At 36.3% G+C, this 10915-nt stretch overlaps 1 protein-coding gene across 3 annotated transcripts; it reads right to left on the reverse strand.

Moving 5' to 3' along the window:
• Window positions 1–610: 610 nt before the first annotated feature.
• On the reverse strand, window positions 611–9192 carry LOC104247874 (gamma-tocopherol methyltransferase, chloroplastic). 3 transcript variants are annotated; one of them, XM_009804009.2, is made up of 7 exons: window positions 8534–9192; window positions 3201–3370; window positions 2611–2715; window positions 2314–2517; window positions 2089–2191; window positions 1899–2001; window positions 611–963 (listed from the first exon to the last, which is right to left on the reverse strand). In XM_009804009.2, coding segments are annotated over exons 1-7 (1113 nt in total). In that variant the 5' UTR covers window positions 8961–9192; the 3' UTR covers window positions 611–962. The 3 variants fall into 3 exon arrangements, with proteins under 3 accessions (XP_009802311.1, XP_009802312.1, XP_009802313.1); XM_009804010.2 differs by lacking the exon at window positions 611–963 and adding an exon at window positions 1257–1275 and having other exon boundaries at window positions 8534–9175; XM_009804011.2 differs by lacking the exon at window positions 611–963 and having other exon boundaries at window positions 1898–2001; window positions 8534–9175.
• Between the last annotated feature and the right edge of the window lie 1723 nt (window positions 9193–10915).

The following is a 10915-nucleotide window of genomic DNA, read 5'->3' on the forward strand; positions in this document are numbered from 1 at the left end:
TTAGCGCACGTCAACTTTCTTAATAGCACTTAAGTACTTCAAAAATTTTCCGGGGTGTTACAGTATAATTCTAATTACAGAAGCAAATCTCATGATAGTCTAAATAATCGGTCCTGACTTTATACGTGCCGGGATTTCTGCCACGATCCTTTCCCGATCACAAATATCTCGACTTTCTATTATTCGACTTAGTACACTTCCTTTAATCTTGCTCGATCTCTTTTTTGCTTCGTTCTCGATCACGGCTGGTTTCGATCTTGACCGGGCATTGATCCAAGAGCTTACCAATCTATCTCCGTACCATGGTCCGATATAACCAAGGTCGAGCCTTGATCTACCAAGATTTTGATCAATCATACAAAATTAGGCAAGCTTGATTTCGACCGTATACAGCTATATATTTATTGCCCTCTATTAACATTAGTTTTCCTTAATGTCGATGCAGTGCTTTTTTTCCTCAAAACGTTGTTCCATATGTCAAGACTCCACTTTTTAGGATAAATGCAGCTTATGACTCTTGGCAGGTTAAGGATACATATGCCAATTTCTTTCTTTTAAAGAATTTTATTTGGTTTTTTCTTTAATTTCCTTTATTAAATAATTCTTGGGATTATTCAAAATACTAATTCCAGGTTAGGAACATTTTGGTACGCGAATACCTAGATCCTCAACATGTCTTGAACTTTCACAATATAATAGGTCCTAGAGAGATAAGGTGTCATCCAACTAAATACTGTAATCATATTCCCAATCTGTTACTGGATTATTAGAGCTAGTGTAGTCCCCTGAAAATGTCTTTGGTTACTCCAGTTGCTTAGGCTATATAGTCCATCTTGAAGCCTAAGTCAAAGTAATTTCTTCATCTTGCAATATGTAGTTCACTCAAATGTTGCACTTCCTGTGCCTAACAGATAGTTTAATTATTCTTCCAAGATCCATCAAAGTTCATTAACAGCAAAGAATCTGCAGTAAAAAAATCACTAATCAGAATTATGACTTGAGAAGAACCCACAGTACAAAGACTGATTTAGGCAAGCAACAAATATTAAAAAAGGAAACACCGAATGTTGATAGAGGAGTAAAGGGTATCAGGGGAGAAGCAACATATATCTGTTTCAATTACACAGTATGAGGACACTTATATATGTTAATCCTAATCATAATCCTCTCTACTATAAAGGTCAGAGTTCACTTATTACCCAAGTGGACAATTGAAGCCAAAGTCAAAGAGGATAAAGAAACAATCTTGATTGATCCCTTGAATCAACATCCTACCTGAAAATGGAATTGCTTTATTTGTTTGAGAAAGCCTTTTTGTTTCTAGATATCTCAATGAACTTATTACTTGATCATGACACTCTAAATGAAGTTAGCATCCAACATGACTCCGATATCTCAAAGAAGAAAACATCTTCTTGATGAAAAGAAGCAAGTGGCGGGAGATGATTCAACGAATACATGTACTAATCAAAATCAGCTTTTTGATCGTTCAGAAGAAATAGTCACCTGGCTCTACCTTCCGTCATTTGTACTTTTGAATATTAAGAGAGGAAGGAGAAGTAATAAGTTATCACCAATTGACATCTTCTGTACATGATAAATATTTTCCTTGAATAGGTCTTTCTGAATATAATGCATCAATTTAGATCACAAGAAGGTTGGTGGCAATACTTAGGTAATCAGGCATTGATATCTAACACGTCAAATGGATCTTTTTTGTTATCATAATTGTTGTCATTGGCCAGAGCACAGATCTCTTTCCAACTGAAAATAAATTTGTGCTAGCTAACTGAAAACCGCAAGATAGGAATTCAGATTATTTGCTATGAATTCGAGCCTTATATAAAATAAAAATAAAAAGGATGCTATGAATTCAGAGTATTTGGGATCTCACTTACTATTCAGGTTTACGACATGTGATGATGGCAAATTTGATCAGACCCTTCTTGTATCCTTCAATCATCAGTGGCATTGCAAGTGCAGCTTTGATTGTCTTCCATCCTGATGAGGTAATGTAATGAGTCAATACAGAAAAAGGGGTACCAAAATGTTGCAGAAGTACATCTATTTTGGCACAACACAGCTCACCACTGCGTAGGATTGATGTGAAGCCCTTCCATGTCAGTGCAGATTTTATAACTGCTGGCCAAAATGGAGCGACATTCTCAGACCAATCTGCTGCCTTGATATCCTGCCATAGTAGCCACAAGATAATAATGTCTTGAGAATACTTGGACCGGATCATGATATAAACTTATGAAATAGAAAATAAAAAGTATATCAAGAGGATAGCAGCTAGTAGAATTAATTTACCCGAAGAGAGTTAGATTGAAGTAACTTCACATAATCAGCAGTGGAACACCATGCAGGAAGATAGAAGGATTTACATATCTTATTTAACAACTCTTTCTCCTCTGGAAGCAGAGATTCCTCTGAAGGGGAAAGATCCCTGTGGCACCATGTCACAAGTATGATTGTGCCTCCTGGTGCAGCCACTCGAGCTAATTCGCCAACAAACTAACAATGAAGGAAAAGGAGTTTAGAAGAGAAACTCTATAGCAACAATTAGCCAGTGAAAAGTTCACATGTTCATGTTCAGATATGATGAACCTTTTGTTTGTCCGGCATGTGTTCTCCACTCTCCATGGACCAAACCAAGTCAAATTGCCCATCTGGAAATGGCTGATTCAAGGCGTCTGCAACTTGAAAAGAAGCCTGCTCATTTGCATTTCAGTTAGTAAAAAGAGAGTGCAAATATCAATACATTTTGAGGTGTAGGATTGGGCACAGGAGGAAGGTACATTTGACATCAAAATGATATTGAGGGGATACCGATTTACTTTCCTCTTTATTAGCTTCCTTTAGGAATCAGTCCAGTTATATGAAGGTATAAGGATTCTGAATAACTAATGCAAAGTTAAGTGTATAACAGCTAATTGAAGAAATGATCATACAGCCTAAATATGTTAGTATAATAATTCACTAAACATAAACAAGCACAAGTTTTGCACAATGTAAGTAACTTTAAGAAGTCGGTCATTAAACAATATAAACTATCCTCAGCTCTATGACTCAGTCAAATAGCATTTCTTTTTAACTTGTTCATGAAAAGTTGAAGTGATTTAAACTTCTTATAAGAAAGTAAGAAAGCTCCTCATACGTAGTGTTTTAAAGCAAAATCTAGCTCAAAAGGCAGATACCTTATCGCCTAATCCTTGAGCAGCAGCAAGAGCTTGAGCCCTCTCGGCTTGTACAGGACTCAACGTGATGCCTTGAGCTGTAGCGCCATATTTCTTTGCAAGGTACCTAGAACTGCCTCCTATCCCACATCCAACATCAACTATGGACCTTGGTTTCTTTGCCGGATCATCTGAAAATTCATGTTAGGAAATTAAGGTATACAAGAAGAAAAGTGGGATCTATTTCCAGAATTCATAACTACAAAAAAGGAAGCTTAATATTATAGTCTCATCACTCATGTAGATACCTCAGGATTCTGGAGTAGGAAATAAGAGGAGAGCAGATTGCAGGGAGACATCACTTATTAAATGATGTCCTACCATGCAGCAACAACAACAACAACAACTACTATACCTCAATCTTAAATAAGTTGGGTCGGCTATGTAAATCTTCACTAACCATGTCCCCCATATAAATTTATCTTGCTTCCGACATTTTACAGAATAAAAATAAAATAATATTTACTAGAAGTTCTCTATATTTCCTACAACCATAAGAATCTCTACTAGGGCTTAAGGACTCCTAAAAAGTATAGGATCTAAAGTACACGTAGATTAACATGAATAAGATAAATTCCAAACAAATCAGTATTGCCTATATAAATCAAGTATTTCTGTATACCCTTTCTCTAAATCTGCATTGATTGCAAGAGATTGTAGGTATATCGAGACAACTTCCTTTCATATGATTAAAAATGATCACATTCTCCGGAAGGTTCAATATATGGGATAAAAAAAATACAATAAGCACTCTCCATTTCCTCATCGTACAATAACAAAATTGGATCCAGCTGACATAAGAATGAGCTATTAAACAAACCCTTGTATACAGGTCATACAGCGTGACGACTCGGCCAGTCGTCTCATGAGTTACCGTTCCGTTTCCCCCATTTCTGCTTCTTTATGCTTCGTTATCTGTGTTTTGTGGTATCAGGTTGGTCGGATCGAGTCCGGAATGAGTTTGGTGAAGTATGAGACACTTAGTCTCTTTTAAGAAGGTTTAAGTTGGAAAAGTCAACCGGATGTTGACTATTGTGTTAGAGGACTCGGATGCGAGTTCCGATGGTTCGGTTAGCTTCGGGAGGTGATTTATGACTTAGGAGTGTGATCGAAATGGGTTTTGGAGGTCCGGAGTAGAATTAGGCTTGAATTGGCGAAATTGATATTTTGGCGATTTCCGGTTGATAGGCGAGATTTTGATATAAGGGTCAGAATGGAATTCCGAGAGTTGCAGTAGCTTCGTTGTGTCATTTGGGATGTGTGTGCAAAATTTCAGGTCATTCGGACGTGGTTTGGTTGGGTTTTTGATCAAAAGCGTATTTCGGAAGATTTTTAGAAACTTAGGCTTGAATTCGATGTGTTTTGAGTGATTTGATGTTGTTTGAGGTGTTTTGATGACTGGAGCAATTTTGAATAAGGCTTTAGGATGTGTTGGTGCCTTATGTTGAGGTCCCGGGGGCCTCGGGTGAGTTTCGGATGGTCATTCGGGTCATTTTTGGAGTTGGGTAGTTGCAGAAAAATCTGATCAGGTGTTGCAGAGATTATCTCTTCGCGTTCGTGTGAGGAGCCTCGCGTTCGCGAAGAAGGAAGTGAGGAAGGTCAGGATTTAGCCTTCGCGATCGCGAGATGAGCTGGGGTTCAATGCATCGCGTTCGCGAGTGGGTGTACGCGATCGCGAAGAAGGATTTGAGTCAGATAGGTCCAAGGTCTTTTGTTTATCGCGTTTGCATAAGGGGTGTCGCGTTCGCGAAGGTGTAGGAGGAGAAAGCATCGCGTTCGCGACTGGTGTATCGCTTCACGTAGAGGAAAGTCTGGTCAATGCAAATTTGTGCATCGCAATCGCGAGGTGTTGACCGCGATCGCGAAGAAGGGGGAGACAGACCTGGGCAGAATGTTTTAAGTCATTTCATCCGCGATTTTGGGACACATTTCCTCCTTTTTTTGAGCATTTTGAGAGCTTTTTGAAGGAGATTAAAGAGGGATTCAAGGGGAAACGTTTGGAGGTAAGAATTTCGGACCTAAAACTCGATTCTATTGTGAAATCTACCTAGAAAAGCATGGAACTTAAGCTAAAAATGGAAGAACTAGGGCTTGGGATTTTGGACTTTTGAATTAGGATTTGAAGGACCATTTGAGATCGGATTTGAGAACTTTTGATATGTATGAACTCGTGAGGTGATATGGAATTTAATGATGTAAAAATTTCTGAGTTTCGAGAAGTGGACCCGAGGCTCGGGTTTTGCTAATTTCAGAATTTTTCGTAATTTTCGATTGTTTTCGCTTGGGCTTTGTTCCCTTAGCATATTGTGACGCATTCGTTCTGATTTTGGATAGATTCGACGCGCGTGGAGGCCGATTCGAGAGGCAAAGGCGTCGCGAGCTAGAGATTTAGCCGGTTCGAGGTGAGTAATGATTGTAAATGATGCTTTGAGGGTTTGAAACCTCGGATTGCACATCGTAGTGCTATATTGAGGTGAGACACACACTTGATGACGAGCGTGGGGTCGTGCACTATTGGGGATTGTGACTTGGTCCGTCCCGATTGATGATTTTACTGCGTATTTGACTGAAACTTATTTGCTATCATCATGATTTGGGTTGATTGCCATATTTGGGTTTCGTGCCAACTATTCGAACCCTTCGGGGATTTTTATCACTATTTCCTCACTGTTTTGACTTATTACTTGAACTCAGTCATGCTATTTTCCACTGTTTTACTACTCAGCCATTTTTACTCAATTTTGAGACTTAAATGATATTTTAAATGATGTTTTGGGCCGAGAAATATTGTTCTACTAATGCCCGAGCAGATTGTGATGATTTTCGGACTGAGTACGGCCGAGAGCCAGATGTGAGGATACATTGATACTAATATGAGGCTGAGGGCCCGAGATACATATATACGCCACGAGGTGGCTTGATTGACATGAGGCCGAGGGCCTAGATTTGATGCCACGAGATGGCTTGATATTGCGCTTGGGCCGTAAGGGGGCCCTCCCAGAGTCTGTACACCCCCAGTGAGCGCGGGTACCCATTGTGATGTGCGATTTAGTCCGAGGGGCTGGCACTGTTCTGAGATTGAGCCAGAGGGGCTAGCACTGTTCTGAGATTGAGCCCGAGGGGCTGGTACTGTTCTGAGATGTTGCCCGAGGGGCGGTTTTGTTGATACTGTGCCCGAGGGGCGAACTTTTTCTTGTTATTTACCTGTTAATTACTTGTTTTACCTGCTGAAAAAGGGATTTTACTTGATTCTTCACTGATTTACTGATTTTAAGTGATTTTACTGCTTCGGTATAGAATGCCTTGTGTTTTACGTGTTTTCTTACTTCCAGTCATTATTTATATTTATTACTCACTAGGTCGGAGTACTCACATTACTCCCTGCACCGTGCGTGCAGATTCAGGCGTAATAGGTCCCCCTCCTGAGTGCTGATCCTTCCAGTCCAGGCGGTGTTTCGGAGACTACGAGGTAGCTGTTGGCGTCCGCAGCCCCCGTGTCTCTCTTATCTCATTATTTCTATGTTCTTCAAACAGTTGTACCAGATATCGTATTTAGTAGACTTGTATTAGGATCCTTAGTTACTCATGACTTGTGACACCCCGGTTAGGGCTGTGTCGGGTTGGGTTTCCATTTTGTTATCTTTATTTCCGCTAAATATTGCTATTAAATCATGTTTAAAGTATCTTTATATTATTTAACTGCTTAAAAGGGTGAATTGTGTTAAATTGGCTGGCCTTGTCTTTACGAGAGGCGCCATCACGACCGGATTCGGGGTTAGGGTCGTGACATACAGCAATTGTCAGATTCTTGCGTCATGTAAGATAGCACAAATAGCAAAAATGTAGAGCTCATCTTTTCAAAAGTGACAAGTAAACTTACTCAATATTGCACAACCCAAAATCGAATATCTGGCCCCTAGAGACATAAAACAAAATCCAAATAGGTATTTCCTTAACAAACAACACAGTCAATGTTTGTAGGTTATAACAGGACATCACATTTAGCTGTTACTATCAATATATTCAGAACTGAAACAAGAAAAAAAGTTAAGCCTCTTCCCCATAATCTAAATACATATAGTATCTGTTGGTAAACCTATATTTGTAAATAATGATTCTGGAAATTAGAACGTTAGCTTATAAACGTAAATATAAATGATATAAATGAAACAGAAATTAATTCGAGCTCACTGAATCCACAGTGTTTCCTTAAGGAATTTAATCCCCTCCTAGTACCCAAGGTTATGGATTATTTCCTCCCAGGATAGAACGAATTACACACTGGTGTAGCGGTACTTCAAACCCCAGTGTTTCAGCGAACACAAAGTTCGGCAGCAAATCACACTTACGGTTGCTTTGTTTGTAGTTTAAAACAATGCAGAACAAGGGAGGAGAACTCAAAAGTCGAATGGAAATTCTGAGAAGAAGGAATGCAAATTATAGCCAACGTTGAGTTTTCGGTGAAGAGAAGATCAATAGCTCTCAATTCTATTTTTTTTTTGTGTGTCATTCTCCAACTGCTGCTGCTCATATTTATAGCAGTCAGTTGTGAGACCCGCCCCCTTCCATGATGGAGCATGCACTAGCTTGTTATGGAGCAAGCACTTAGCCATGGTGGGAGGAGCACTATGCGGCTGCTATTGCAACTGGTGGTACAATACACGGATTGGAACATATCCGTTACAAATACGGATAATATTACGTTAATATCTACTATTAACAAATAAATTTGGTCCAAAAAATTAATCAATTAATCGACCATTTGACCAAATCCGAAGCCGAAGCCGAAGCCGAGCGACGACGGCGCGAGGCTTGACTTCTTCCTAACTCTTTAAGAGCTACATAAAGTGCATTTGTATATAAACCCACCAAACTCCTTTTCCTCTACCAATGAGGGACAATGTCTCATTAAAAAGAAAGGGAAACTTAAAATTTTACTCAAAATTTTCATTTCTCTCCATTTCCCATTCACCCTCTTTTTAATACCTTTCTATATTAAAAAGAAACTAACAGTATCCTTCACCCCTTTTGTCTTCAAAACTTCTGTTTCCCAATTTCTTGGACACAAAGTCAAAGGCCTTTCCTTTCTTCCAAAAAATCCAACCTTTTAAATCAATAACAGTAAAAGGGTCTAAAACTAGAGACACATTTCAAGATTTAAGTACAAAACAACAACTATATTCAGATTAACAATAATATTATATTCTTCAAAACTTCACAACTAAATATATATAGTTCAATTCAAGTCGAAGGCGTGCTGCGCAAAACTATCAAAGAAAAAGAAGCCCATTTACCAGAAACAGAAGCAAAACGTAGAGCCTCTTCAATCATACGGATCTGAGCAGCACGATGATCAGAAAGTGAAACAGATGATTGAGGTTCATAAAATCCATGATGCATATGGTCACCCCATATATCTTCCCAAATCCCTGATGACTCATCATATAATTCTGCTATTCCTTTTTTCAACTCCTGTTGATTCTGTACATCAACTTCTGGTGTTGACACAGCATTCATTGCAGCAACACCTGTCATTCTTCTTCTTGTTCTAGTATTACTATTACAACTTCTAACACTTCTTCTTCTTGTTGTTTCTTTGATATTGTGAGTCTGTTGCAACTGGGGTTTATGGAGAGTGAAGATAAGGGAAGAGGGACACGTGGGGTTAAGTGATTGGATGGAATAAGCAGAATAGCACGTGCTGCCCATCTTACTATACATATATATATATAAAGTACAGCAGTGACTCGATGATTGAATGAATGAAGGAGAAAAACAATGGCAATTGGCAAAGAATTACGATTATTTTTTATTTACAACAAGAAGATTGGAGTTTCGAGAAGAAATGGCTACCCAATGGAAATGGGAGACGATTGTTTTTTGTGATTTGGAAACTGACAACAGTCACGTGCCAAAATATCCTCAACGTGGAAGTTGGAACGTTTGGTATTTTTCTTGGTTTTCTTAATTTAATAAGAAATCCATTTGTTATCATGACTAGTATTAGTACCTGCGCGGATGCGCGGACATTAATTATGTCAAATATTTAAGTTATAAGGATTGTAAGTAAATAATTTTAAAATTTACACTTTCTCAGTAAATATAGATAATCATTGGATATTAACTACATGAAAAAAATTAACCATTTTTTCTATTTTTCCTTTTTGATACCATTCTTGCAAGTATCATTGGATCCTAAAAATATTCAGGAAGCAAATAATAACTCATATTTATTGTAAAATAATCAAATGTTGAGACAATGAATGACTTTTTGGATAATACTTAACTCTTTTACTACTACTTGAACTCTTATTTAGTGTGTTGATATCTCTTAAAAAATATTTCTTTCTTAAAATTTTAGTTTCTAAAATATTATTTTTCAATAATAATTATTTTTTTAATAATGTAATTAAAAATATTATTCTTAATTCAAAACTCATTTTAGTTGGCTATCTAAAAATATAAAAAATTCTTGAGCTAGTGAATTGTTTTTACTCTATTTTGATATTTGACATTAACCATGTTAAATATATCAGTTATTTGAATTATATGTAAATAGCCTTAACATTTAGACCTTCTATATAATTATAGATAATCGTCAGATATTAATTAAGAAACACTACATGAAAAAAGACTAACATTTTCTCAATTCTCGTAGTGATAATTTTATTTTTACACTATTCTCATAAGTGTCATTGGCTAAAAATAGCCACATAGTGAAATAATAACTCATATTTAATTTATAGCAAAGCACAAAGGTTGACACGATATAAATAATTATTTGATTACGACGTGACTCTTATACTACGACTTGAACTCTTATTTGGTATGATTTTATCTTTCAAGAAATATTTCTATTTTGAAATTTCAATTTCTAAAACTTTATATATATTATAATAATGATTATCTTTATAATGATGCAAGTGAAGATATTATCCTTAATATAAGTTCACTTTAATCGGCTATCTAAAAATTTAAATGATTCTTTGGCTGAATTTATTTCAGTATGACTCAACTTTAAGTTTATCGATATCTCTAGCCCCAGAATTTAAATTTTTAATACCCTATATATACAAAAATTTTGTTCTTTGAATTATTAAATGTTAAATTAGTTGATTATTATTATAAAATATTGCATATATTATCATAAAATTGTCAAGTAGCTTATTTTTCGACACCATAATTGGCTTAATCTCAATGCAAACTACTCAAATTGCATTCTAATTCAAATTCGAATGTCATATCAGTTTGTTAGTAATAGTGATTTTTTAAAAACAACACATAATGTAAATTAAAAAAATATTCTAAGATATCCTTTTCTTATAATCTATTTATTTGAGTTGAGAAAAAAATATTTGAAATCGATGAGATTAACTTTCAAATTTTTTATGCTCAAAAAAGATGAAACATAAGAAAAAATTTGTTGTCATCTTTTATTTCTCGTTTTTAGATCTTTCTAACATTTTTTTCAATATTTATTTTCTTTTATCTTATTTTTATGTCATTATTTCTTTTGTTATAAAAAAAATTAATTTATTTCACTATAAAAGGATGATTTTTAGTAAATATATTATACATATGAACTTTAATTATATTTTTAGTCTTTGGTTGAAATTATTTCTTATTTTTCTTTTGGCTTTATCTAATCAGCCTAAATAGGTACTCACCCGACCATT

Source organism: Nicotiana sylvestris, chromosome 8 (genome assembly GCF_000393655.2).
Source record: "Nicotiana sylvestris chromosome 8, ASM39365v2, whole genome shotgun sequence".
In the NCBI taxonomy this organism is placed as follows: domain Eukaryota; kingdom Viridiplantae; phylum Streptophyta; class Magnoliopsida; order Solanales; family Solanaceae; genus Nicotiana; species Nicotiana sylvestris.

Excerpts from the sequence above, each read along its gene's own strand:
- LOC104247874 (XM_009804009.2), bottom strand. The coding sequence starts at position 8,960 with ATGTATAGTAAGATGGGCAGCACGTGCTATTCTGCTTATTCCATCCAA. Across the intron at positions 3,371-8,533 it reads ACGTTTTGCTTCTGTTTCTG|ATGATCCGGCAAAGAAACCA; the intron begins GTAAATGGGCTT and ends ATGAATTTTCAG. Across the intron at positions 2,192-2,313 it reads TTCAATCTAACTCTCTTCGG|GATATCAAGGCAGCAGATTG; the intron begins GTAAATTAATTC and ends CTACTATGGCAG.